A 27,897-nucleotide genomic window follows, 5' to 3' on the forward strand; every position below is an offset into this window, starting at 1 on the left:
GTACAAACGTCATTATACCTTTCTAGCAACGTTCCCTGACCTCTTTTCTTGCTTTCCCACGAGATGATGATAACCCTAAAATTAGAGAAAATAGTGAGTGTACAAAGAAAAAAAAAAGTTAAGGTTTTGATACTTCCACATGAATACAATGAGGAGGTTACGAAACTGCTTAGTTTCTACATGAATATAGAGTTCTAGCAGGTGAAGGAGATTTGAATAAATTAACTACTATTACAAATGATCAGGACACTAAAAGACCAAAAAAAAAGGCCAAACGCTGCAGGAATAATTAATGTGGCATCAAAATCTGCCAAGTATTACAGGTCTAAAGCTAAAATCAATGCCTACACAAGCTGTAGCTCATACGAGCGTTATATATGAATCGCCATTCTGTCTATCCTGGCTCCGTGTGATGGTACGCCGGTGCTACATTAACATGAAAAACAAAGAAGCTCCATGCATGTACCTCCCGGGACATCGATGATCTTGTTATGCTTAGATTTCTTTATAAGAACCTGTGTGATTTATATTATGATGGAGAGAAGTCAATACACCTGCCATAAGATTGCACGAAAAATAATAAGCAAAAGACCTGATAGCAGTCAAATTATAGTGCTCTTACTACGACATTTATGCAGTGGTATATGTGTGGGTGTAATGACATTTCATTCATAAAATAAATAGTTTCTTTTGGTTGTTCTTTCTAAAATAAATAATAATGTGGATACGAAGAAGCATAAGAAAGATGACATATAGTTAGTAGATTTGCATAGGTATTCTAGATCGTAAAGGGCAAAAACAAAGAGAAGCAGAAGGTAAAGGAGATAGTAGTTTGTCGACCAAAATGAGAGGCGCATATATATGCCACTCTTTAACTAGTTGGAACCATGGACAGTGTCTCATAATTTCCACTCACCACATGCATGTACTCTTCACTATCATCATCACCAGCACCATGAAATTACCAATCATGGGTCATGCACCCTGGTTTCCCTTTTTTTTTAACTGCATGTATTGAAATGTATCAGTTATGTGTCACTCTCTGATTTGATTATTTAAGATAATGGATAATAATTTTTTTATGCACATAAATCCTCTTTCTTCTTTTATGATTTGAGCAAAATATTACATATATCTAACTTTAACTCTTGTGTGAATGCCGTTGCTGCATTGCCAAACTACAGCAACTGGCTGCAATGATGGTGAGTCCGACGGCAAGATACTGCAAAGGTCGTCCCTACTACTCTATATCTTAGTTCAAAAGGAATCAAAAACTTAAGAGAGGTTATAAGAGTCTTGCTATACCCAATTATTATCCTCATCTGTTTCTCATCCCAGGCGGCACCATGTCACCCAACAGTCCCTCATCGGTGGGAAGCGGCGAGGAAGTTCCTGCCGGCAGGGATGTTTGATGCTCTCCATGGAGGGTTTGTGGCAACTGCTGGCCTCCACCCACTGCAGGGTTCTGATGGAATTGCATTGCTTGTAGATAGAGCTGTGGAGATGCTAATGCTAGCCGTTCAGCAGAGGCAGCTGCACTGTGAACGTACGCACTGCCACGAGGGAAAGATACAGTGTGGTGGCAGTGCTGCCCTTCATACGTGGTGATCACAATGGTGGGATCTTCGGGGGATCGCTCCACTCGTTTCTTCACCATGCATTTGCTGTTAGTGCAGCGGTAGTAGCTCCTGCGAACGCAGCCAGAGAGTTAGAGTTGCACTGCTTCTCTTTTGCATTTCTCACAAACTGATAGTTTTACTTCTCAAGTGTACATCAGGTATCTTGTTGTTCTTTATACGTTTAGAGAAGTCTATAGTACAAAAGGATATCTCTTAAATGTTCATGGAAGAATAGCTCTCCAAGGAGGATAAAAGTTCAAAGCTAGTTTACAAAAAGTCCGAAAAGTAATAGCAGCAGCAGGAGCAGTAATGTAGAGATATGGAAAAGTTCAGCTAATGAAATAAAAGCAATTCTACGTTGACTTGGAAAAAACACTCAAAGAAGTTAGTTGGGTCTCTAGCGCCAATCACTTTGCTTCATTAAATTCCACACTTCACCATACCAATTCAAAGGGAGCAATCAGAATACCACCACGCGACTTTTTTGAGTGATATTTATGAGTTGCTTCATTAAATTCTCTCTCTGAGCGAAGACTTGATAAAGAATCATGGCCACAAGGAACGAAAACTGAAATTTGGCATAACATTTTGCAAGAAGATAGAACTGCTAATTTAAGATAAAAAGGTGTGGATTTTTTTTTAGAGGCATGTATCCATCCACTAATAATTCATAGAAGAAATATATATCAGAAATCATTCACATTTTGCATAAAAAATTACTTATATTCACAAGATGAAAAGAAAAAATCTATTTAGTGATTTAAAATAATAAAGTAGGAACATGCTTTTTCATTCGCATGACCAGTTTAGACAATAGAATTAGAAAGGAAAAGCATTTTCAACAGTCCAGAGAATCCAATGAATATGACAAATAAAAAAATTATTAAAAGATAGTAACCTTGGATATGGGCTGTTTTTGACCGTTTTCTGCCCATACTTTCTCCATCGGTAGCCATCTTCCAGATGATCAATCTCGCTCTTAGTCATAAATGCAAATCTGGGTTGACGGCTTCGCTTCTGCCCCTTCTTAGTACTTTTGTTCCTGCAGCCAGAATAGTAAAATGTGGTATGAATGCATGAACATATAAAATTCACATGTTAAACAAAATCTAAATGGATTAGCCGTGAGATGCACCCTAAATATTTAAACAGGTTGGCTCAGAGCAATTTTAACAAATGGAATATATTAGTAATCTTTTCGTAACAATGATGGAAGTTATTACAAAACACCAAAATCGAGCAGAAATGTTGTAACTATACCAAAATAATAAATAATAATAAAACCAAGAAATGAGGCAGGCATATGAATTGGCCTCAACTTGTATCTGAAGTAGTTCTTTCAACATCAGATCTTCCAGTGATATTTTTATCTGACAAATCCTTAGAAAGTAGCTCTTACAATGAAAATTAATACAATTAATATAGAGACAATAGAATGAAACGGTATCTAGTTCTGCTCAGAAACTTATAAACAAACTGATAGTTATTTTAGCTCGGGAGAGAAATAATTCCCTGAGAGAAGAAACAGAAAATTATAAGCGTTAAAATTACATCAGATGGTCAACAATAAACATATGACTAAAGTTTCAGAGGAAGGTTTAAAGAAAAATTCGTCCAGGAGATTGAACAAACAATTCAGATTGAATCTCCACATAAGTGCCCTAAAAGAAATTTGCATTTGTAAAATAATAAGAATTATTGTTATATAAACTAAAGAACATGACACATACAGATCAGTTTAATCAAAGTCAATGAGTAGAGCTATATATAATTCCAATATCAAGTAAGGTCATAATATTGAGTTTTCTGAGAATACTGGATATGCATTCACTGCATGAGAACATTGAACTACAGAAATTTCTTGTGGGATATGTATATAAATCATGAACACGCGGGATCGAAAAAATGAAGCACAAGTTATGCACATATTACGATGACCAAACAAATAATTCCTTTAGGATATGCAATTGAAAAGAGACCTGAATGTCAACCCAAAAAACCAAAGTGACCTGAATCTTTGTGTCTGATGAAATAAATACATTAATAAAGAAAACGAAGAATGCCACGAAGAGAACTTATCAACAAGCAACAACGCTGAAGATGGATGGTACACAATATAGTGAGAGCAAGGCTAGAGAAATAATGAATATTCACTACTTAAAGACAAATGAGTGAATGACCATGAACAGGAGACGGCGCTGAGAAAACTACAAAGAACAAATGCAACAAAACAGATGAGAGAAGAGGGATTCTTAACCGCAAACATAGTGTATGTAATAAATGAAATTTGAAGACATCAAAACTGAGACCAACTACGGTACACACCGGATGATTGCATACAATTATACGCCATAAAAATTATGAAGAGAACTTCAAACATGTACAGTTAAATGGTAACTAAATCGACGTGAGATTACAAGAAAATCCATTTGCCATGTATGCATGCAAAACTTAGCCCACAAGTGTCGGTAGACGTTGGGATCTTTGTTTTTCTGTTTCAGTCTGTAATTTATGCTATGAAACAAATTATAATTTATACTACGAAACAAATGATCATAAAAAGTAACTGTACATATATGTATAGGGATAGGAAAGAGGATTAAAAAAAAAAAAAGAAACCGCGTAATCCTCGAAAGATCGCACGCGGAATTCCCACCGCAATGACGGCCGTGCTGCACTGAATACGATGGCCGAAGATCTTCCCTCCAATTTACGAGAGTGCCCTTCTCCGCGCGATGGAATCCCCAAGAATTCCATCGCGCGGTCTCGTCTCGGCGGCAATCTCTCTCGCGCAAACCCTACGGCTCTCCACCATCCCAAATTCTCGCCCCCTGACATCCCGTCTTATTACGAATTTGCCACTCAGAGGAGAACCGGCAGGACACTAGAGTAGTTTATATTGTATAAATGGTACTCACGCTGTCTCGGCCGGCTTCTCGTCGGGCTCCGGCGGGGGTTCCTCGCTGGAACTGGAGGACACGGCGTCGCCGGATCTCGCGGGGAGAGGCGCCGCCGGGGGATCTGATCTGGCCTCCAGGGGCGCCGCCGCCATCGCCGACGACGGTCCCGGGGCATCGTCCAGGCCGAACCCTCGGAATCCGCCGTCCTCCCCGATCGGGTTGGAGTCCAGCGGGATGCTCCACCCGAACGCCTTTAGGATGCTGGCCTCGTCCTCCTCTCCGGCGCAGAGGTCGTCGAGGGAGGAGATCCCGCCACCGACGTAGCCGGGGTATCGCCAGCCGGTGCCGCCGCCGTGGGCGTCGGATCCCGGCGGCGGCTGGTTCTTGTCGTCCATCGGTGGGTCGGATGTTTGGATGAGAGGGAAGAGACTCCGATCGGAATTCTTGATTCTCCGGCGAGGAAGCTCGGGATTCCGGTGGGTTTCCTGCGAGGAGAGACGGAGGTGGAGATGACCAGCGGAGTGAGAAAGAGGTAAGGGTTTCGATTTCTCCTCTCTCTGTCTCTCTCTCTCTCCCCCCTTCTTCAAGTTGCTAGTCTTTCTTCTACTTAAGTACGCTCCTTCTGAGCTCTCGCTTTTTTAATTTAGTCTTTTATTTTTTTTATTTTCCATGTTCTCGGGTTTTGGAGTAGACGCGTTGAGGGCTTTTGGAACTTTCCGAGCTTGGTTCTCCGTCCTCTCGTCAATAGCCTCCGCAGAAATTTTTTTTAAAAAAAACTTCAAAAATCATTTATTCCGTAAAAGATAACAATTATTTAATATATTTTTTTTACATATATATATTCTAAATACCAAAATTTACATAAATATATTTTTAAAATTAATATTTACATATATATATATCCTTATAAAATATTTATTTTGCTATTTTATTTTTTTTTAAATTTTTTCATACGTACCTACGCTATCATTAAAAAATTAACAATTTCTAAATTAGAATGACCGAAGTATTCTTAATGGATAGCTGTGCAAAAAAAAAAATAAATTAGACAATCGCGATGTAAGACAAACAAATAATTTCAAAATTTTATTTTTTAATTAAAATAATATATGGTTTTGATTAATGGTGTTAAAAGAACTATTATATTAAGGATATTTGTTAAAAAAATAATGTTTTATGGGAATACAGAAATAAATATAAATTTTAAAAAAATATTTATATAAATTTAAATTTTTGGGAGGATATTTATGCCAAAAAAAAAAAAAACTCTATTTAATACTGCTAAATTTAAACCGGTCGTCCAAACCACTCGCTTTGGTACGGTCCAATCTCTACTCTATTCCATTAATTATGTTTAATTGTTCTACAATCGATTGCTTTAACAGTTCAATTAACTAAGTCAAAAACTTGGAGCAGTTTAGATTCCTAAGTTTGCACACAGCACACTGAGATGCGAATCGTGAAGTCCACTTGTACCGTGAAGCAGCTAAGATCGGATGCGCACGTCTGGCTTCAGGATTCGGGGTGTTCTTGATTGACGTGCACAAGATGTAAAGTCCACGCGTTTCGCACTCAAGAAATGCCGTAGCTAGCGTCCTGTTAAGAAAAGACGGGAGGCGGTTCCGTTCCGTTCTCTAAATTAATAAACAACCATTAAGATATTCCATAAGAGGAGATTTCAGATCAACGGTGGAGATCGAAAGACAGGAGTTCGAACGGCTACTGTGTCTCTACCGTACGAGTCGGTGGTCCTAAATTGGGCAGAGTCGTACAAGTGATCGGCGATTAAATTAATCAACGACTTTGTTAATCGGGGGATTTGGTGGGACTGACGGTGGCGGGAGAGCGGGGCCCAGCACGAATCTTTTCGAAACCTAACTTGGGCCGCACGAAAGCCCGTCGCTCTCTCCGCTTTTATCGAGGCCACGCTCCTCTCAACTCAAGGAGCCTCAACTCCACCCACGCTGTGTGGATGCCATTCCAAGCTCCACTTTGTGGAACCTCTTGCACTAAATTCCTCCAGTGTATAGGTCTCAGATTAATTTACTCTCTGTAAGAATACTATGATAATGAGTTCATTACTGGCAATAATGGTGTAATAGCTTAACTCGAAGCTTAATATTCAGGAGACTGGATCAGTAAAAGCTAGCTACTATGTGGAATTTAAAGAATTAAGACCTAGTTCAGGTCATAGAAGAACGAGTCATAGTTCAGGTAGAGGGCAACCTCGGTTGGAAATGGAAGCCTGAAAAATTCAACTTGTCCTTCTTCCATGGTTGCACTTTCCAAGTCAAATGACCACTTGTTTAACTTGGTTAGGTCTTTGCAATGTTAGCAACTTAATTGCCATGACCATATCATATGGTAATGTGTGCAATGGAATTCCAAGACCAAGGTGGTCGTGAGGGCTCTACTGGGGACGAGGGTACGTGTTTGTGAGGGCACTTTTTTTTCTTTAAAAAGATAGAAGTTAGGACAAATAGTGTGGGGAGAACACCTATATATGAGGACCATGTCAAGAGGGAGGTAGCTTTCCTATTGAGTGGAGAGGTTTGGAAGCTTGTGGGGATGGAAAAAAGTAGGATGTGGTGAGGGTTGACTGGCTGTTACTCGACATAAGACTAGTACTGTTTCCACCGAAAAAATTAAGTTTTTTTTTCCCCGCATTCCTTCTTATTGGAGCTGGTCTTGGTGGTGTTCTCTGAATTAAACTCATAGGAAGCTAGAGCTATTTATTATGGCGACTCCGTACGCAAGTCTGTGTTGTGGTAAGTGTCCAAGTAAGTAGGCTTTTTCTCCATCCTTGCTTGAAGGAAGAAGCAAGAGATCGCATACCACGCGCCTTGTCGCAAGGAGAGATCTTGTCACCTTCTGTTATTTTATTTAGTGATGTTGCTGTCGTGAGAGCTGGTGTTGATGGCAACCTATCAATCAAGCACAAATACGAATAAAAATCAACAATGATGCTTAGGTCCTACGGAGCTCATGTTTTAGCAACACGTCGATGATATATCGAGCTTCATGAATTGTAGACCATGGTTAGTTTAACAACTTTGATTCTCACCCAAAATAGGTAATTGAAAGTTTTTATTTGAATTTTCTAATTTTGTATAAACACTCAAGATCTATCTAACAAGTAACTGATGTGGATCTAAACACATGCCTTCACGGATCCTCACATACTTCCTCCGTTCAAATTCATTTAAATCTAATCACAAACACTACGATCGATCCGTGGTCAGTCCCAATAGAATCATATTGCAGTGTTTTCTAGCCTACATAGATTATAAGCTGGGTCTGTTCTGATACCATTTGTAACAACTCAGTATCTCATCCAAAATGACTAGTCAGAAGATATTATTTGGATTCCTTAATCTGTATAAAATACTCAAAATTTATCCAACGAATAATTAATGTAGGACTTTATAGTTAGTATTTCTACTGCGAGTGGGTGTAGGAGGAGGAGGAGGAGTGAGAGGTGGTGCAAATTTTCTTGTCTCTTTCGCGCGACTGTTACTAGTGGGAAGACTGTTTGGTCATGGGAGATTACTTCTTTTTCTTTTTGGAGGTGTGATGGCGACGCTGGAAGCCGTTTTAGCACATGGAAATTCTCGATTCTCATGCATGACAAACCGCTAGAATATATTATCTCTGGTACCCTGTGGATTGGAGGAGATGAAATCTCTGAAAATCTGAATTAATAAAACGCAAAGAGATATGGATCTCAGGAAAAAAAATTAAAAAAAAGAAGGGTAGATGTGGACCACTGATCTAACCCATGGCTTTTTGGAAAAAGAAGAAAAGGTGCTTTTGCCTGCAGTTGCGTTCGCTCGCGCCCCACTTGGTAAATTGGATGCTTTGGAACCTGTTTGCTTAAATGTGAGACCTAACCTACAACTCCAAAACCCACAGACCACCTCTTCTGGATATAGCCTTTGGCTGCACCCTGGATATGAGGTTCTGGTGGTTGTGAAGCCTATCGAATCTAGTGCATTTAAACAAAAAGCAGTGTGTGTGTGTGTGGGTGCAAGTGAGTGAGTGAGAGAGAGAGAGAGGACATGAATAGGGAGGAGGAGAAAGGGCCATAGCAATGGAGAAAATCATGTTTGCAGACGTATTTCTTGAATTATCTTGTCTTTCTGGGATATTTATTTTTGATTTCTTGACTACTTAGTCAAGGTTCAAATTTTCTGGTTAAGACAACTGAATCCTTAAACCCCTAAAAAAAAAAAAAGGAATGCATGCTCCTCCAGTTCTCCTGATGCTCTGTCTCACACTGGTTTCACCCTAAAACCATCTCTATCCCGTTGCAGCTTCCTCTAGCATGTCCTGATGGGATAAATTTTGAATTGATTATTTTGTTTTATGTCTTTTTGTCTCTTATGTTTAACTATTACGTGGGTTCGAGTTACATCTTTCACACGTTACCTTCGGTGATGTCAACAGTTACATCATACATTGCATTAGTTCATAAAGCACTCCAACCTATTCTTTTTTTTATATCTATTTATATAAATTTCGAAGCGGCTATTGCACAATCCAATAATTAATATTATAAAAAATTAATTTTTCATTCAAACAAAAAATACAACTAAAATTCGTTATTTAGAATTTTAAATTTAGTTGAAACATGAATCCGAATTATATTTTTTGTACGAAAGAAAGTTCGATATTTTTTCACAATATCAACCATTGGATTGTACATCTGTTCTGTAGATCTCAAAACAGTCATTACGAGATCTAATGGTTGACATCCAGAAACAAAGTGAATCATTCTTTGATAATGTTGGTTAGGTAAATCAGGCCCCTATGACCCACCTAGGCTCAAAAGATAATGTTGATAAATAATATCTGAAAGGGACTGATTCAAAATAAATGCAGCAGACGAATATGTAGAACTATTTCATGGGCCAGTATTTAATGTCATCAAATAGGATTCTCTTTCTCCATCGCACATTTCCATTCCTTCCACACGCCGATCCTAACTAATTTTAGAATATTCTTTGTTTTAGTCACAAGTTATTCATTTAATAATAGCCGTATACTTTAGAGAGAGAGAGAGAGAGAGAGAGAGAGAGAGAGAATGGTAGGTTTGCACGGAGTACAGCTAAATAGGATATTTACGTCAATCATAAGCAACGTAGCCAATGATGTACGCATTGTATTATTTGTAGCTGGGATGCCTCTGGGGGCATTGTTCCGTATGATTACTAGTTTTCTCTTCAGGTGATGTTTCTTCCTTCGGCCTTCTCTTAATTGGGGAAAATGAAGAGAAAACAGGTAAAATAGAAGTGCCACCAGGATTATAATTTATTACACAAGGTAAAATCTGGAACAAGGTTAGAAGTGCCACCAGGATTATAGAAAATATCCAAAGTGTTAGGAAGTGAAACAGACTCCTAAGATTATGAAAATTTTTGCCATTGAGCTGGCCATTCATTTAGGATTAACAATGGCAAGCAAGAATAGAAAATCGCAGTCTCAACCTCTCAAATTATTGTTGGTAAATTAATGGGGCCGCAGGCTAAATGGCCTCGTATGTGGCCAGTCACTCCGAGGATACCTTATAGGCTGGAGAAGGAGAGTTGAATGTATCTATATTAGAACTGTATGAATCATCCATTTTAACAATATATATATATCTATATTTTTGTTAATAGCCGCATCATTATATCATCTCACTGAGTGGTGAAAGCTGATCAGATAAACAGCTTAATGCTCATGTTAGATGGAGGTTCTCAGCTCCTTCAGCATCTATTATTCTCTGTTGAATATGGATCAGAAACTTTGCACACCCATGCCTAGCATGCTGAATACATGGTGCATGGCAAAGCAAGCCAAGTAACATGGTGGCAAGGAGTATGGTATAATTTTGCTTAATATACCAGTAAGTTTAAATGATGAATTTTATTTGGCTTGTACCACAAAACAAGATGCATTATTATATTTGTGAAAGCTGATTACTAAGTTGCTGTATTCCAATAATTAGCTCTTTCTACAGATGCAGTCTCAAGGTTTTCATCAGGGCATGGTCATCAGATCATTCAAGTGCAGCATAAATCTTGACAAATACAGAGCAATGTTGTTTCCTTCTTCTCGGTCATTAAGATTTTGAGGAGAACCAAATCCTATATCTAAATCAGATCATGAAATATAGGAGTTTGTATGGTTTATTATGCCTTCTTCAAGACTAATAAATACTTTGTGGTTATTGCTTCTTAGTAGTTAAGTAATCACTGTGTGTTCCCACCACTTCCCTCATGGGTAGGCATCATCCTCTTATCTCATACATGAAAGGTGACTTTTTAGATCAGAGTGAAAAGAGGCATGCCTAGAGGTTGGAGCCAACCTATCATCTGCAGCCAAATTCATCTTCCTTTTTTCTTTTTATCAAACAAATGGCTCATATTTATCGAGTATGAATATATACAGACAAATCAGATAATAAAATATTCCAAAGTGGAAGTGGTGTAAAAATCTGATCTAGCCATAGAGTGTTACCAAAGCGATCTGCAATATAGGAAGCCATTCAATCTACTGCTCTATTTATCTCACCATGGATATAAAAAGTGTGAAAAGGGACGTTCTGGATAACTTCCACAAATCCTCCAATTGGGGATAGCTCTCAATTAGCTGATTCTAGCTCGCAACCCATCCAATTACTATCACCAAGTAATCTTCAAAAAGAACTTGTCTAGCCTTCAGTATAGGTCTTGCATATTTGAGTCCATTCCAAGAGCCTCGCAAGTCAGTATCTAGAATAGTAGTATCAAACAATTGAGCGGCACTAGTGGCTACTGATCCATGATGCATAAAAGTAGAACTCCAGCATGTTTAGAGAGTTCGCCGATGGAGGGAAGGCCAGACAAAGATCTTACTTTCTTGTTTTTAAAGCAAAGATTAGGATGAAGGAGAAGAAGAAAGGGAAAGTGAAGGAGAATGGAACAGAGAAGAATTTGCAAAATTTTGTTTTTGTCCTTCAAAACTAGTCCAACAACGCATTCATCTAATGGACAAACTCATTCAACCACAAAAAACTATCCTATGTATCCATCACATAAGTGAGTTCAACTAGCATTTTCCTTGGAACTATTAAATTAAAATGTTTAAAATAGAAAAATATGAAACAAAAACATGCCCAAACTTCCCCCTTCTGCCATGGATAAGCTTGAGCGGATAATTGAGGCAATCCTAACCTCTATTTCTAGTATTGAACTAGGTTATGGTGAGGTATGTAGAGTAGTTGGACATTGAGTTCATCATTGTATCTGTCATTCTTAAGGATAATGGCCTCAAAGCTCAAAAAACTATCAGAGACCACAGCATCTTCTGCAGTAATATTCTAATTTTCCTTTAAATGGTGCTTGTGATTCTTTTTATCCATTCTCAACATGGCTATCTGATTAGGGCAAGAAGGAGAAAAAAAATCATATGATCATAGAAAAGATATATTTCTAACCATTGATTAAAAAAAATCCTCACTCCTTCCCTCAACTTTTCTTCCTCTATTTTGATTGCAAGTAAAACACCAAATCTCTCATTTGCTTTTTCCTTCCTTTGAAGTAGACTGAAAATACCCCTGCTTCAAACCCTTAAATTGCACTGATCTCCTTCCACCACAATAAACTGAGAACAAGGATAGGAACATGTTGGTGCAACATAGCATTAGTTACCTAGAGAAAACAAAACCCAACTATTAAGCTAATATTGGTGCTTAAGGTTTAAGTATGAAGTTAACTCCGTCCGGATCATCCATCTTCCTCATTGGATTTGGATCTTATCTGAATCTACCAAATCACACTCGCCAAATTGAGTTAAGATTCCAATCTTTGTAGCCAACTTTCTTCAACCCTATGTGCTTTTCTCCAGGCTTCCCACCCCCTTAAAAGATGTAATGTTTGCACCAACTTCCAAATCCGCATTTCCAACCGGCATGTAAAAATTTGCATGCAATCTTAGTTTGAATATCTCCAAGACTTATTTCTGGAGACTACCATCATGTCCATTTTTTTTTTTTTTTTTTTTTGAGACCAACTACATTGCAAAGCTCTAGAATGGATACATCTGTAAGCATAAGACACAATCAAATTATGAAGATGCCAAGGTAGCTCAGAAGAGGTCACTTAGATTTCTTTTGGAAAAAGAAAAGAAGCCTTCAAAGTAAAAGATCAAAACTTTTTTAAAGTCATCTAGAATCCCATGCAAACCAACACACACACACACACAAAATCTCAAGGTCTAATAAAAAAAAATCAACTAGAAAATATATGTTATTTCCCTTGATTTTATCATTCATTTCAATCTAATAACCCAAAAAATATGTCATTATTAATCACTCAATCAGAATCATTTGGTCTGTGCGGCCTAAGGTTCCAGTGAACCCATCTCCTGCGCGAAGGGAAGAATAATCCTGATGCCTGCGAACGCAGACAGCTGCGACCCCAAGAAGCGACAGGGTCCAACGGTCTGATTTTCTGGCGCACGCTCGCAGCAAAGCGAGAGAAGATCTCAACCGTCTACTCTACGCACGAAATTTAATTTGAGCCGTCTAATTTTTTGAAAAATCCATAAGATTACCCAAAAGTGTATATAAATATTAATAGATCTAAATTAGTTTAGATCACCACCTTTCTCCTCCCACTCCACTTCTCCTCCGCCCCATCCTCCCCGGCGGCGGCAGTCTCGCGGCGCCCTTTTGACGTGATCGCCGCGTGGGTGACCAGAAAAAGCTCGTCTTTTTAACCTTCTCCTCTCCTCCTCATCCTCCATCGTTTCTTCGACGTGTTGTGGTCGTGGAGCGCTATCCCTCTTGGGTTTTTCGAGGTATTCTTCTCTGTTTCGTTCCTTAGGTTTGATTACTTTGATCTCTTGTTACTGGCATTTCGTTAACTGTTTTCTTGAATTAGTGAAGAGAACGAGAGGGAGAAGTGGTTAAATTCGGTCTAACTTTAGCCGTGTTCGAAAGTGTTTCAGTTCTCGGAATGCTCGCCCCATCTGAAATTTCGGGCCCAGTTCGTTCTATAGTTTATATCGGATTGATAGGTGTCTTATTTTCTGAATTACGTATTCTTTTTTCTGCGTTTGCATTCTTCTCTATTTGTTTTTTTTTCTCTTGGACTTTTGTTGGGGTTTAAGAATCTTGTTAAGGAAATGCGAAGACCAATTCTTTTCCCATCTTCAATTCCATGATTCTTCTTTTGCCGATCTTTACTTGATTCTGATTCCATGACTTCTGGTCTCGGTTTCTGGGTTTTGATTGCCGTCTTCTTTTTGGTTTTAGGGTTTGTACTTTTTCGCTGATGGTGATGTTTTGGGATCTATCTTGTTCTTTTTTTTTAAAGAAATTTGTTTGTGGGGTGAAAGTTCGTTAGTTTAGGTTCTTATCAGGATCATGTGTCTTTTATTATCCTTGCAACTACTTTTGTTTCTAAATTCCCGAAATTGCTGTGCTCTGAATTTTTTGTATTATAATTACTTGCTATTGTTTTTATTTTGATAATTTCTTAAATAAGAAAGAGTATGTGATATTTAATTTCGTTTCATATGTTGATTTTATTGCCTGCTGTAGTTGTTTTTGTAGGATCTGGTCGTAAATCTTTGCAGAAAGAGGAAAAGGTGAAGGTAGAGCACCACCACCACTTACTTGATGAAATATTTTGGTTTTCCTATGGTAAACCCATATTTAATTTCTACTGCAGTACTTTATTGATTTTTTTACCTATTTAATTTCCTATGATTGGATTTTCGTTTCAATTGCCAATTGCTTTGTATGAACTGCCATTGCTTTTAATTTTTAAGTTTTCTTGTGTTACTATCTTTCAGAGGAATCAGTACTCCTTTGGTTTTGAACATATGTACTGTCGATATCGTTTCTCCATAACTGATTAATATGCTTCAGATTTCTGTTCCTATCCCCTTATGGTCACTGATATTTATGAATATACTTTCTATCTCCCCGATAGGTTTTCAGGTATTGCTTAATAGTTTCATGGATCCTATCACGCAGGAGATCGCTGCAAAAACTTATTATTAATTTTGAATCTTGTTAACAACATTCTGCTAAGCTACCTATGGATTTTCTTATCTCAGATATTCTCAATACTCTTTTGCAACATCTAGCATTGTTTCTTTCCTCAATTTTCCTTTGCACTTTCTATCTTATTGACCATTGGGATATATCATACTGGAATTGCACTTCTTTTACCCTGCTCATGTTCTTTGTTTTCCATTGCTTTGATCTGTTTATTTAACTAAATAATTTCTAATGTTAACTTCTTTTTCATCATCACTATGCAGGTTTTTATTTGGTTATTATCTTGTTCAACCACCCTTTTTTGATCGATATGGTCTTTTGGTCTTGTTTGTGATGCTAGTTTTTCTGTTTACCTCCTCATGTCCATCTATGTGTTTGGTCTTATATTGTGTTTGTGCTGTTTTCTTTTTCATAACATTTTGTTGAAACCAGTGTTAGATAGCATGTGTTATAAAGTGGCAGCCTTTTCTTGTGTTGACAGGTAACATTGACAGATTTCTGTGGTGATTAGAGTTCTGCTGATTGTGTACTGTTTTTGTTGATATCTTTGTCAGCATTTTCAGCAATTATTGCTGTTGATATCTCTAAAATTAGCCTAATGAAGACATCTGTGTCTAAGGTCTCTAAGCAATGTTCTCCTGATCCTGGTTTTTCGGGTTACAACCCTTTTGATTCTGATTCGGAGTCTGACTTGAATCATAAGACTGCAAGAGCTTCCTCAGCCCCTGTGATCAGCAGACCGAAAAAAACAAGCTCCAAGTTTAGTTACAATGGAGATGAAGGAAATGGTGCTTCTTCTTCGTCATCATATTCAGGCTTTTCAACTTCAAGAATCAAATACAAAAATGACTTCCGTGACTCGGGGGGTTTTGAAAACCAGTCTGTGCAAGAGCTAGAGAACCATGCTGTGTATAAGGCTGAGGAGACTACACACAAAATAAATGGCTGTTTGAAGATTGCTGAAGAGATGAGAGGAGATGCTTCAAGGACTCTCATCAGCTTGCATCAGCAGGGCCAAAAAATTACTCAGACTCATCTAACTGCTGCAGACATTGATCATGACCTCAGTAGGGTATGCTTTGTTTAATTCATGCAGTTCTGTGTTCAACTGGATCTATGTGGACATGATAATCTAGCAAGATGTCTAGCCCTTTTCCTTGAAAATTTGCAGAATTATGGATATTCGTTATTTCTTGTCAGGCAACTCAAATATAGGGCATAAGATTATTTCATTAGATATTGTGAGCATGCTATTCTTTATAGAAGTCTTTGCTTCTGAGGCTCTAATGCTACTTTTTATCCACTTTCATGCTCTTTTATGTGGAACTCATTTGGTTACATGTATTGTGATCATATCTTTAATAACTTATTTGTTCTTGTGCCTATGTTTCATTGTTATCTTGATTTTGTCCTACCTCTTTCTTTGCTTTTCATTTTGAGCTTAGACTTTTTAAGGTTTAGCATACTTTTCAGTTAGATTGTTCAACAACTGGTTATTACTATCTCTCATTAGTAATTGTTCAGTCTTGGCACTGGCACTGATCACTGAGTTCATTAAATCTTTTAGCAACATAGTACATTTTACAGTCCACAGACAATGGTAGAATTGGTGTGGATAACACTAAATACCTTATCTTTTTAATTGAGGTGTCATTATCTTTTCTATTCTATACTACAGAATTGTTAAAATAGGAAGTCATTACTTCCCCTTTTTTCCCCTCTGAAGACTATAATTATAAGCTTCCTCTCTTCCTGAATGACAGAGTTAAGTTAAGAAATAGAGAACTTTGTCATATTCGAGAGGTGGTTATTAACTGAGATTTGGCAATGCTGCTGAGATTGTTAGTATAAAATTAGCTGCAGACATATAATTCACTTCCAAGTTGTTGGTATCTTTTGTGAATTATTTTTGAAGATAATAAAATCCTAAGCATTTGTTTTTGCATGACTGTAAAATAGGATGATGCTCTATCTAGGATATATCCCTGCCTTTTCTGTTTGCCATGGTGGGTTGGAATGACTTGTTTTTTAGGGCTTAGTTGGGAAAAAAAACTAATAAGATATCCATCATCTAGTGTTATTCCCTTATTTTTAGTGCTTTTTACAGACGATTCCCCATGTGCAATTCCTTCTGTCCTAATATGAGGTCTCATGTCAAGACTAAATCATCCAAGTCTACCATATTTTTGTGGCTCACTGTATAACTGCCACAAGATGAGAAATGCAGATGCTCAATATGGAGTTTTTTCTATTTCAACCTTTGATATTAAAACCACATGCTTATTAAGAAAATTGATGTACTAGATGGCTTTAGAAATATAAATGAGTACTAATTTTTTGATCATCAAGTCTTTGATTTGTTTTTAGTTTTGCTGCTGCTTGAAGGGATTGCCTTTTTGTTAAATTCCCATCTACTCCAACCTAGTGAAGATGGGATATACAACATAACTTAAGGCTTTCAAGTTAGGTTCCCATCTAATTCATATGTTTCTCTTTTCAGGGCGAAAAGCTTTTGGGAAGTCTTGGCGGAATTTTCTCCAAGACATGGAAGCCAAAGAAAAATCGTGAAATAAAGGGGCCTGTATTAACAAGAGGTAAATCTAAAATAAATGTTGATATGGTGAAATGTCTAGGTGATTTGTTATCTGATTTGATCGATCTATGAACAGATGATTCTTTTATACAAAAAGGAAGCCACATGGAGCAGAGACAAAAGTTGGGATTATCAGGTCCTTTGTGTCGGTCCAATCCTCGAACTTTTCCTTCTGAACCTACATCTGCACTGGAGAAAGTCGAGGTAATGCAGATAGTAGAGAGGAGGGAAATTTTAGTAGCTATATACGACCATCACCTATTAAATCTAATTATCTTGGTTTTTTCAACAGATAGAGAAGGCCAAGCAGAATGATGCCCTTTCTGATTTGAGTGACTTGTTGGTTGAGCTGAAGGACATGGCTATGGACATGGGTGGTGAGATAGAGAGGTCGGCTGTCTGTTTCTTGCCTTTACATCTTTTGGGATCTTGGCATGGTCTGTGTTTTGATTTGGAGAACTCATATTTGCTGGTTTTGATTAGATGCTTGATGCTTCATTCTTTTACAACTTCAGCCCTGAGCTTAAAGCCAATCCCAGGAAATTAAACCTTTTCACTTCTTTACTAAAAACATCTCTATGCGGTCGAGTTCTGCCCTCTCTAGGGAAAAATGTGGTATAGAGGAGGATTATGGCAAAGTGGAAGTTTTGAGGTTGGCCATGCTGACTGCCTAAAGCTTTCTTTGAGCAGTGATATCTACTAGAAACATTGATACTAATCCTTTGTTTGCATGAGCTTGATGTTTGCATCACATTTTGGATTGTGAGATTGTATGCTCTCCTGTTGCCATCTTGTCCTGTTCGGTCATGAAACATTTTCACATCTTATGGTGGGATCCACCTGATTCAACTGTGAATGGTTGAACTGGAGAGGTTGAGAAACTTAATGAGGATTGGAACTAATATTATATGGTATAATTTGTATCCTTTGATCAGTATCATGGATGTCATCAAATCACCTTATTGCTATGCTTTGCTCTTTAATCTGTTTCTGTGTGCCTCGTTTACATGCAGTTTTAGTTATTTTTCCCTGTAAGCTTCTTATTTTGGACTTTGAATTGATTAATCTTTGTAAAGAAATGCCTTGTGGGTTAATGGCAGATTGGTGTTGCTAGAAGTTAAGCGTAAGTCATGATATCAAGCATTGACATTATGTGGTGAAACTATCTTATATTCGAGATAAAAATAACGTTCAAAGGCCACCTGACATGAAGTGATGCATTAAAAGGGACACATTTTATGAACATTGACCACACATTAGTTGTTTATTTTACCAAATCCTACCTCAGTGACACTTTCCCCCAATTTTCTGTTAAACTAAATGTCGTCGTTTTGTTTGGTAATTGCAGGCATACCGGAGCTCTGGATCGTATGCAGGATGATGTTGATGAACTAAATTTCAGGGTGAAAAGAGCAAATATTCGAGGGCGTCGTCTGCTTGGAAAATAGTTTGCTAACGTTAGAAAGGGTGTTGAAGATGAGCCGGTTTTTAGCAATTTTTGTGATCATGGCTGGGGCATGCTTTTATCGTAACATTCCACCCATCATATTGAATTGGGTCATGCTGGTTGCATGCTCACATTATTGATCTTCTTGTCATTTAAATGCATGTCTTTTTATGTTTCCATGTCAAGCTTGAGCGCACTCTTTCACAAATTTGCATCGTGTAAGAGTTCAGTTTGAACAGATGAGTAGGAAATTTTAGTCTAGAAACAAGAATGGAGTACAGTTCCTTGGGGAAGATGGATGAAGATCACACTCATGAAGCCTAAAATTAGAGCTGTAAAATTTTGCGTGCTTTATTATGGAAGTGCTAGATCATGAAAACACTCATTTGGGAAAATGGGATGCTTATGAAGTGCACGTTGGGTTCTCTTTCTTATGCGGCTTTAAAGCAGAAATTACAAAACAAGTCAAACTTTTTTTTTTTTTTCAAGTACATCAGCTGCTCATACTAAATATGCATCAATACAGCCAGCCGTGTCAAAAGAAAGAAGATGACTCACAATAGAACTCTGAGTCAAAAAAAACTCGCCAAAGTGATGAATAACCATAGGAAGCGATTCAGTCAACTGTTTTGTTCGCCTTGCGGTAAACATGCATGGCTTGAAAGGCATCACACTCTCTCACTTTCTCAAGAATGATGCTCCCAGCCTCGAAGGATGAGACCCATTCTCAAGATGATCCAACTCAAAAGCCTGCACTGGTTCCAGGTCAGGTGTCAGTATGAGAAACAAGTGTTTGATGCTAGAGATTGTATCAGGTGGGCCATCTTCCACTAATGCTATGACAATAAAGTTTTTTAAAAAAATGGCGATAAGATCAACAGGAGACATCGTATGTATCAGGGATACTGATAGTTATTAGGATAAGCTCATTTCATCTTCAATAGGTCATAGAAACATCACCTTCTGAGAGAACCCACAGCCAACCCATCAGCCTGAAAGAGTAGACAATAAAACAAAGAACTAGACCTAACCAAATAAGAAGAGAAAACATCTGTAAACAGGTTTAGTCCAAAAATAACCCAACAAAAAGTTCCCAAATACCCCAATTAGAGACCGCACTGACCGCTTCCATACTGCTGAAATCCTCTCTTAACCTCCAAAGAGAGTTCCTGATGCCAAACTTAGAACAACATGGCAAGAAGTCTGAGATGCTGAGACACAGGTCGGTTCTTGATTCCACTTGCATATCACCAACTTCAATCTCTAGTTATGGATTACCTTGCTGCTGCTACACTGCCAATTTCCATACAAATCCTATAGGCCTAATCCAAATAGATTCCAAGAGGCATATTTATGTACGCATCAACCGGGAGTTACCCCACCCCCACCAAAAAAAAAAGAAAAAGAAAGAAAGAAAAGAAAAGAAAGTGAGCTCATCCTAGTTCTGGCTTTGACTTCAAAAATGACACAACCACCACCTTCCTTGATAAATGCTCTTCTCTTGGTTTACATAACAAATGCATCAATTAAAGTGCTAGTGCAATAATCTATTTGCATATATATATGGGGAAAATTACAACCAAATGAAATTTCAACCAATTATTAGAGATTTTCATCTCATGCAAGAGGCTGAGTTAATCTATTTTTATTATAATATTTTTTTTTCAATTCTTGTATGGCGAGAGTCTGCTCAAGACTTTGTGATGCAAGATCGCAGTTTTGGAGAAGGTACTAGAGCTAGAAATTTTTTGCTAGGGTATGTAAAAATTGGAGGTATGAGGCTGAAGGATCAGTAGGAATGGAAGGCACGAGGCTTTCTAATTATCCGTTAACATTACTTTATTCTTGTTCCTGTAAGGCCCGGCTCATTAGCCGGCCTAGACCAATCGATCCGCCTGGTCCATTGACCGGCCCAGAAGGTAGGGTGCGGCTCGGCTTTGGCCCGGCCCTCCAGCCCGAGCGTGGCCCGAAGGCCCGTTCCATATTTCCAAACAGCGCATAGGCCTTCTCGAACACGGACACGGAGGAGTACTCCTCGTCCTCCTCGGACTCCGCCGGAGGCTACGAACCGCTCCATATAAGATCTCCCTGCGGCCCCTTTGAGCTCTACATCCGAACCACCGCCGAGTATCGCCGTTCGTATCTCTCTTCCTCTTCTTCTTCCGGAAGACGTTCGCTGCACCGGCCACGAAACCTCGCCGGAGTTGAGGTAATTTGCGCCTCCCTTCTCTGATTACTCTTCTCCCTTTCCACCTCTGTGTAAGTCCCGGTCACCGGCTGATATTTTCACCGAAAAGTAACCGGAAATCTCCCATGATCTATCCCCTGTTTCACACGGTACGGTATCGGTCCTTTCCCCCATTTTTTTTTTGCTTTTAATCAATTGGAGCCGGCCGCTGCCGGTAGCCTCCTCGGCTGTCTTCGCTCGAGAGACCGAAGACCTTGTCGGAGCCCCAGCCGCCGGCGAGCGTGCTGAAGCCCGGATTCGATCGAGCCAAGAAGATCTCCTATTCAGCCCTGTTTTCAGATCGACCGCGTTTCTTTTGTACCGGTCGCCGTCGCCTGCTGCCGGACCTTCGGATGCGCCGCCATGCCCTATGTCGCCGGTCCTCTGGCCGTTGACCCCCCCCCCCCCCCCCCTCCCACCAGGGCACAGCTTTCTTCCTTTTCTTCTTCTCTTCGCTGCCTCTCTCTCTCTCTCTCTCCCTCTTTCTCACTGGGGGAAGGGTGGACCCAAGAGGTTCCCTCCCCTCTAACTTGTGTTGACCTCGGGAAGAGGTCCTAACCCCTGGTTGATGGAGGTAGCTTGTCGACCCGCATCTCCATGAGGCCCTTGTTCGAAGCCACTAGGCTCCATTACCCTGATCGGCCCTAGGGCATCACAGCTTAGCCGACCTTACCTTCATCGAGCCTAATTCCAGCATGAAACCACGTACTCTGCAAAATCTCAAAATAGATCTATTTATCCAATTTTAACTCGTTTTAGGTTCTTTTGGGTTTTTTATTATGTATTTGGGTTTTAAAGTTATTAATTATATATCTTACTAGCTTTAAATGGGTTTGGATGATTCTTTTCGTTGAATTTCGAGGGCTTCGCGCAAGGCGAAATTAACTCTTAACACTCCTTATTAGTTTTTGAATTACCACCAATTTTTCTATGCTGAAGAGTTATAAAAATTATTAATAATATTTAACTTGTATGATTCCATATTTTTTTTAAAATTAAGGATCAATATTATGAAACTCATGATTGGTTAATGTAAAAATGTTCTAGGAATGTTTTATTGTTGATCATTTATCTAAGAATTATGAACTCTAAATTATAAAAATTTACATTTTGTTATTAAATAAGGATTACATGGCTATTTTACTGTTAATAATTTATGAACTCTATAAAGTTGTTATTATCTTTCAATTTATTTATTTATGTTTTAAGAAAATATTAAATAAAAAATATAATTTAAGAACTATAACTATGGGCTCGTAGGTAGCTATGCATGATTCTCACCAGCGGATTATAGTAGTCGGTATACGGCTCCGCCAATGAATTATAGTAGTTGGCATATTATTGATTACGATTATTATGGGTATAAGGTGACCTCAGCAGTTAGTTTGAGAATAATATTTTGAACTATGCCATGGTTAAATGGAAAATATTTGTGACACTTAGAGCTATATATATGAAATTTGCATAGTTTCTATATGTATGAAAGAATAATTAGTTTTATGATTTGCTTTATCATACGATTGTTATGAAATATTTTATTTCGAACAAAAGTCATTTTTAGCGAAAATGATTTGCTCCATATCAAACTTATGCTTGATACGGTAAAGTTGCATAAGATTTACTATAAGATTTACTTATTGATATGTATGGCTCATTCTTCTTCTTTTTTTTCTTTTTCTTTTCAGACGAATACAATCACTAGAAATAGGGAATAATCTAAGTCAGAGTTCGTGCTAGGAAGCTTTTGCAGCAGAATTTTTAGTTTATTAGTTGATTATCGATTTGTAGTTGATAATTTTAGGGATTTTTAAGCATTTAAATTTGGATTTTATGTATGGTAATAGTTTCTTTCGGAATTGGGCCCAGTTCAGTCCAGGAATTGGGCCCGGTTCAGTCCGGGAATTGGGCCGAACGCGGCCCAGACGGTTGACATGGCAGTGCTGCCCACGTGGTTCGCTGCTCATCGCCGATTATAAGGCCACAATATCCCAAAGAGATCAAGCGAAAAAAACCCTATGCAAACCCTAGAACTTCTCCAAAACTTTGTTCCCCAAGGAACGATCCGTCTCCGTTCCGCCCTTCGCCGGCGTCTCTCGCAACCCCTTCTGGTCTTTGGATCCTCCTTGCTCCTCCGAAGCTCGCGCTTTCGATCCTAGTAAGAGTTACATTATTGATCTTTTCGAACAAAGATATAGTTTTCTTTGGGAAAAAAAACCGAATTTGGCGACTTTTTAAGGACCTCGAATCATTACTATCCTGGCACACTAGGAATCAGGAGTTGTAACTATAAATCTTCGCTGTGATTGGACGGGTTGGAGCACTTTGGTCTGTTGAATTTTACACGAATTCGCCTTTTTTTGTATCAATAATAATTTTCTCGGTTAGTTCAGTTTTTTAATAAATTTATGATTTTTGTGAACCCAAAACTGGAAGGGAAGGTATCGATTGACGGCTGATGACTGATTCCGCCCGCCTTCCTCTTTTTTGTGTGTTTATTAATCCTCAAATTTGAGCTTTTTATCTCATTTTGTTGCTGCAGGTGTTTAGAGCTTGCCGGTCCAATTCCATCATGGCAACTCGTAAGTTTCCATTGATGCCGCTATTTTGTAGCTGCTACAGATAATTGATTTTTATACCTTTTTTATGATAATAGGTCTATTTTATATCAATATGATAACTAATGCTGGCTTTTGTGATTCTTACAACTCAACAACCTTGAAAACTTATGATTTCTCTGTAGCTTCGTTAGAGAATCATGGTGTATGAAATGCTTTTTAATTAAAAAAAAAACTGCTGTATAAATCTTTTCAGGACTTCAATTTGAGAACTCTTGTGAAGTAGGGGTTTTCTCGAAGTTGACAAATGCATACTGTTTGGTTGCAATTGGAGGGTCAGAAAATTTTTACAGGTTAATTTGTTGAGTGCATTTATTTTTTAGTGATTTTTAACATTGTGGTGCTCTTATAAGTTGCTGATGTTTTTTATTGTTTTGCTTTGTGTGTGGAACAAAGTGCAGTGCGTATGAATCTGAGCTTGCTGATGATATTCCTGTGGTCAAGACCTCTATAGCAGGCACTAGAATAATTGGGCGGCTGTGTGCTGGTTAGTGTTATTAGGCCATTCCATTGAAAGATTACATGAGGTTGCCTCTATTAACATCTTGCTGTAATTGTTTTATTTTATTTAGGAAACAAGAACGGGCTTCTATTGCCACATACAACCACTGACCAAGGTAAAATTTCACCTGCAATTGCTTTCCTGTGTTATTTATTCCTAGTGGATAATTTTAATTTTACTATTTTGATATTTCTTTTTATTTTTGTTAATTATATGTGGACCCTATACTTTTGGGTCTCCAGGATCGCAGCAGCAGAGGCTCTGACTTAAAAAATTAGTCTCATCGTAGAAGGCATCAGTTCCGAAGTTTTATCTCGTGCCAGTAATCATCTATCAAGTTTGATATGCTTTGATTAACTTAGGGTCTTGTCTATCTGATAAAAGTGATAAATGGCATCCAAGGTTATAAGTATCAGACTGTATTGGTTTGTACTGGGCATTCCAGACTGGAATGATAAGGAACTAGTCCTTGGTATGGCCTCCATGCTGACTGGAGCAATGTATGTTACCGACATTCAGTATGCCATATTGGTTACGTGCTGATATGGGTTCCAATGCTGGTACTTGAAACATTGTTTGTGCAACTTTAGTTAAGATTACAGAGGTGAATTTACTAATTATTAAAGATGTTAATAACTGCATCCATCGATTAGGTAGGATAAGTGCTAAGATAATGGAATTCATCATTAGCCTGAAACTACCATGCAATATAATTCTGGAACAACCGAGAGATGTGCTTTGTGGAATTTTTGTGGAATTGAAATCATAAAAATGGGATTGATGTAGTGGTAGAAGTTATTTGATCTTACTGCCTGTAAGGTCAGGCCATAGATCTGTCATTATCTTCAGTAACTAGCAGAAGCACTATCCAAGGAAGCAAATTGACATTTACCATAGGTTATACTTCCACATTTCTGTATGATACGTTTACTCCCCTGGCATCCTTTATCATGTTCTTTGAACTGAAACATAGCCGTAGGGTCTGAGCCATTAAATAGGCACACTGTGCTAGATTGTCACCATCCGCTTTTGATCAAAAGTTGGTGTTAATCATGCCTTGCATCATAATGCTAGATTGACAATATCTTGCACATAGAACTGAAATTACTTCTTTAATCAGGGACGGTGAATCAACAATTTGGCAGGGGGTTTTGGTGACATATTATGTCCAGTTCGGGTTTGCAATTAGACTGGAATATGTAATAAATATTTTAGTCTAACAGGCTACAGGTTTAGTAAAGGTGGTAATCAAGCTGAGTCAGTGGGTTAGTTGGATAAATGTTTTCATTTACTTAAGCAAGTATATCAATCAACATTAAGATACTAGGTTCTATGAAGTTTACCAGGCGTCCATTAGTTATACTTTTGATTTCAATTGATTTCTTAAGTAATTCCCATAGAATTAGATTTAGAATTTATGGAGTGTCACTGCAAAAGAATTGCATGAGAGTCGTGACATATTTATCTCTTTTGATACGTTAGTGTAACTTTTGGTTCTTTACTATTGGTGAAATATATGTCTTCCTTGCTTTAGTTGTATACTGCAACCAATGTCAAACTATACTCTTTTAACTGCCTTAAGTTCTGCACCATCCTTTTGTTCAATATGCTGATATTTTTGTCTTCTTAAGTGATCAACCTCATGTTTCTTTCAAGATGTTGCTTATTAATATTTAATCCGTTCTCTATTTTAAAATCCTTCATTATTATGGATTATGGTGAAGGCCTGACTTGTCCACTTTCAAGACCTGATTGAAGCATTCGAGGTGTGCTCGTGCACATGCAAACGTATATAAACACAAAGACTTGAAATGCTGTCCTTGAGATCCAAATAACTTGTATAAGCATCATGGCACATGTGCTCGTGCACATGCTAACATATATAAACAAAAAGACTTGAAAATTCACTTATGAGTATGGGTGACATGCGTTACTGCATCTTTGAAATGTGGTGACTTTATAAAAATTAATTTTCTTTGTTCAGGCTTGACAATGCACTTGCATTAATTTTCTTATGTGTGCTCATGCCATGTCTCATGGATTTACTTTTCCCTCTTAAAAGTAGTTTCTGTGAAATTTCTTAGGAGAAACCTTAGTCATATTTCTTGTTTAAAGTTCAGAGTGCAGAACACTGTTTTTGAGTTTTGAGTTCATTTACTGATAAATTACTAACTTATGATTGATATTATTTGCTTTTTCGTTGTTTTCCCCCTCTAGAACTTCAACATCTGAGGAACAGTATACCCGACCAAGTGGTTATTCAGCGTATCGACGAAAGACTGTCTGCTTTAGGCAATTGCATAGCTTGCAATGACCATGTTGCTCTTACACATCCTGATCTCGACAGGGTAAATTCTTGTTCACCGTAATATGTGGAGAGAGATTCTATTTGAAGATATTAAAAAGAAAAGATGACAGCTAAAAGACTGGTTGGGGCCTAAAATATGAAAAATGAAGTGCCAGCAAGCTTATATTATACTGTGACCGACTCAATAGATATGGTTCATGATACTATGAAAAATGAAGTCCATTGCTGATTTTGCTTCTTTAGATTTGCTGCCTTTTGGTTTCATCACAAATGTCGTGATGCCTGCTATTTTTTTTGAACTTTCAGGAAACAGAAGAGCTCATTGCAGATGTTCTTGGAGTAGAAGTATTTAGGCAGACAATTGCTGGAAACATTCTTGTTGGCAGTTATTGTGCCTTTTCAAATAGAGGTGGCTTGGTGAGTTACCTCAGATTTTTGTTTATCCTTTAGGCATTACAACCGCTGTTCACCAGCTCTAAATATTGAAACAGGTTCATCCACACACATCCATTGAGGATCTTGACGAACTTTCTACGCTACTTCAAGTCCCTCTTGTTGCAGGAACTGTGAACAGAGGCAGCGAGGTCATTGCGGCTGGTATTACCGTGAATGACTGGACTGCATTCTGTGGGTCAGACACCACGGCAACCGAACTCTCTGTTGTTGAAAGTGTGTTCAAATTGAGAGAAGTCCAACCAAGCTCAATCGTCGATGAGATGCGGAAATCACTTATCGACAGCTACGTTTAGTATTTCAAGATAGTCTGCTATTTTTAGTGCAACATAAGTTTTCTCCTGAACACCTCTAGAAAAGGTTTCCGTTTAGTGTTGTGATGTTATGTTTCATGTCATATTTATGGCAAAGCTTGCACTGATGTTGTTTAACATAGTTTATATTTCGGTAACATTGGTGCATCACTTTTCTTCTGTCTGGTATGGAATTCACCCAATATTCTGTACTTACAAAATGGGAATGGAGCGTGGCAATTATAATTCAGTCTGTAGATAACTGGCACTTCTGTGCAGCATCACAATTGTGAAAAATGTTAATCTTCCATGAGTGCCCACTGCCGGTCTATTTTGTAAAGGCATTAAGCCGTGATCCTCCATAATCTGCGTTCGAATCTGCCGATACCAGAGTACCAGACATGGGGTGGTTGTTGAATGTTCCAACGTCAGTGAATAATACTGAGGGAACTGTTTACTGGATGCAGTTTAGTTTGAAGCTGCCTTGTAACGTGACTTCATTTGGATCCATTGGGAGCCTCTCTCCGGCAGGCTTGTTGACTTCACAGCTTTGTAGGAAGCTGCCAATTGAACAATGTCCTTGTTTAAATTTCTTAGATTCTTGTTGAGATAATCACGTGACCCTGAATTATTTACCAACATTTCATCCTCTAAGAGCACAATAATAGCTCAAAGATCTGTAGGTTATTTTACTTTGTAAACCTTTTGGTTTTAAGGTCTTATGCAAAAGTTATCATTTTTATACAGGATTTAACTGGAAAGCCTTGTTACATGGCATGATTATAGCATCATCATCATTCAGCCATTAGTATTTTACTAGTAAAAGTGGATACACTAGCTTGGATGGTTCTTCTTTATTTATGGACTGAGATATAAAGAAGCACATCAGATGCAGCTAGTTCCATGA

General features: G+C 38.2%; 3 protein-coding genes across 17 annotated transcripts; 2 read left to right on the top strand and 1 right to left on the bottom strand.

Moving 5' to 3' along the window:
• Nucleotides 1-100: 100 nt before the first annotated feature.
• On the bottom strand, nt 101-5,196 carry LOC103704459 (putative WRKY transcription factor 57). Of its 5 annotated transcripts, none has more exons than XR_003385109.3 (5): nt 4,538-5,098; nt 2,518-2,661; nt 1,306-1,688; nt 917-1,005; nt 101-554 (listed from the first exon to the last, which is right to left on the bottom strand). XR_003385109.3 is itself a non-coding variant. In XM_088703958.1 (5 exons), the coding sequence occupies exons 1-4, from the start codon at nt 4,692-4,694 to the stop codon at nt 1,319-1,321; spliced, it is 846 nt and encodes a 281-aa protein (XP_088560084.1). In that variant the 5' UTR covers nt 4,695-5,098; the 3' UTR covers nt 101-515; nt 1,306-1,318. The 5 variants fall into 5 exon arrangements, 3 of the variants coding, with proteins under 3 accessions (XP_088560084.1, XP_008785961.3, XP_026659378.3); XM_088703958.1 differs by lacking the exon at nt 917-1,005 and adding an exon at nt 4,276-4,450 and having other exon boundaries at nt 101-515; XR_003385110.3 differs by having other exon boundaries at nt 393-515.
• A 7,940-nt stretch (nt 5,197-13,136) lies between these two features.
• Nucleotides 13,137-18,769, top strand: LOC103704457 (SNAP25 homologous protein SNAP32). Of its 10 annotated transcripts, none has more exons than XM_088703962.1 (7): nt 13,137-13,342; nt 14,088-14,140; nt 15,034-15,624; nt 17,053-17,146; nt 17,222-17,349; nt 17,438-17,535; nt 18,494-18,769. In XM_088703962.1, the coding sequence occupies exons 3-7, from the start codon at nt 15,151-15,153 to the stop codon at nt 18,591-18,593; spliced, it is 894 nt and encodes a 297-aa protein (XP_088560088.1). In that variant the 5' UTR covers nt 13,137-13,342; nt 14,088-14,140; nt 15,034-15,150; the 3' UTR covers nt 18,594-18,769. The 10 variants fall into 10 exon arrangements, with proteins under 10 accessions (XP_088560088.1, XP_088560093.1, XP_088560089.1 ...); XM_088703967.1 differs by having other exon boundaries at nt 13,142-13,342; nt 14,100-14,189; nt 15,107-15,624; XM_088703963.2 differs by having other exon boundaries at nt 13,205-13,342; nt 14,088-14,189.
• Nucleotides 18,770-20,605: 1,836 nt separating this feature from the next.
• LOC103704456 (eukaryotic translation initiation factor 6-2) lies at nt 20,606-27,148 on the top strand. Of its 2 annotated transcripts, none has more exons than XM_008787735.5 (8): nt 20,606-20,801; nt 23,359-23,398; nt 23,631-23,727; nt 23,836-23,921; nt 24,007-24,051; nt 26,154-26,284; nt 26,551-26,661; nt 26,736-27,148. In XM_008787735.5, the coding sequence occupies exons 2-8, from the start codon at nt 23,389-23,391 to the stop codon at nt 26,991-26,993; spliced, it is 738 nt and encodes a 245-aa protein (XP_008785957.3). In that variant the 5' UTR covers nt 20,606-20,801; nt 23,359-23,388; the 3' UTR covers nt 26,994-27,148. The 2 variants fall into 2 exon arrangements, with proteins under 2 accessions (XP_008785957.3, XP_008785956.3); XM_008787734.5 differs by lacking the exon at nt 20,606-20,801 and adding an exon at nt 22,813-22,974.
• The last annotated feature ends 749 nt before the right edge of the window (nt 27,149-27,897 follow it).

Source organism: Phoenix dactylifera, chromosome 9 (genome assembly GCF_051530095.1).
Source record: "Phoenix dactylifera cultivar Ajwa chromosome 9, Ajwa_hap1_PhDact_Kaust_v1.1, whole genome shotgun sequence".
Classification (NCBI taxonomy): Eukaryota; Viridiplantae; Streptophyta; class Magnoliopsida; order Arecales; family Arecaceae; genus Phoenix; species Phoenix dactylifera.

Excerpts from the sequence above, each read along its gene's own strand:
- LOC103704459 (XM_008787739.5), bottom strand. The coding sequence starts at position 4,914 with ATGGACGACAAGAACCAGCCGCCGCCGGGATCCGACGCCCACGGCGGC. Across the intron at positions 2,662-4,537 it reads GAGAAGCCGGCCGAGACAGC|GAACAAAAGTACTAAGAAGG; the intron begins GTGAGTACCATT and ends TTCTGGCTGCAG. Across the intron at positions 1,689-2,517 it reads AAAAACAGCCCATATCCAAG|GAGCTACTACCGCTGCACTA; the intron begins GTTACTATCTTT and ends CTGCGTTCGCAG.
- LOC103704457 (XM_039115850.3), top strand. The coding sequence starts at position 14,063 with ATGTTGATTTTATTGCCTGCTGTAGTTGTTTTTGTAGGATCTGGTCGT. Across the intron at positions 14,141-15,171 it reads AGAAAGAGGAAAAGGTGAAG|GTCTCTAAGCAATGTTCTCC; the intron begins GTAGAGCACCAC and ends TCTGTGTCTAAG. Across the intron at positions 15,625-17,052 it reads TTGATCATGACCTCAGTAGG|GGCGAAAAGCTTTTGGGAAG; the intron begins GTATGCTTTGTT and ends TTCTCTTTTCAG.
- LOC103704456 (XM_008787735.5), top strand. Across the intron at positions 23,728-23,835 it reads GGGTCAGAAAATTTTTACAG|TGCGTATGAATCTGAGCTTG; the intron begins GTTAATTTGTTG and ends AACAAAGTGCAG. Across the intron at positions 26,662-26,735 it reads TTTCAAATAGAGGTGGCTTG|GTTCATCCACACACATCCAT; the intron begins GTGAGTTACCTC and ends ATATTGAAACAG.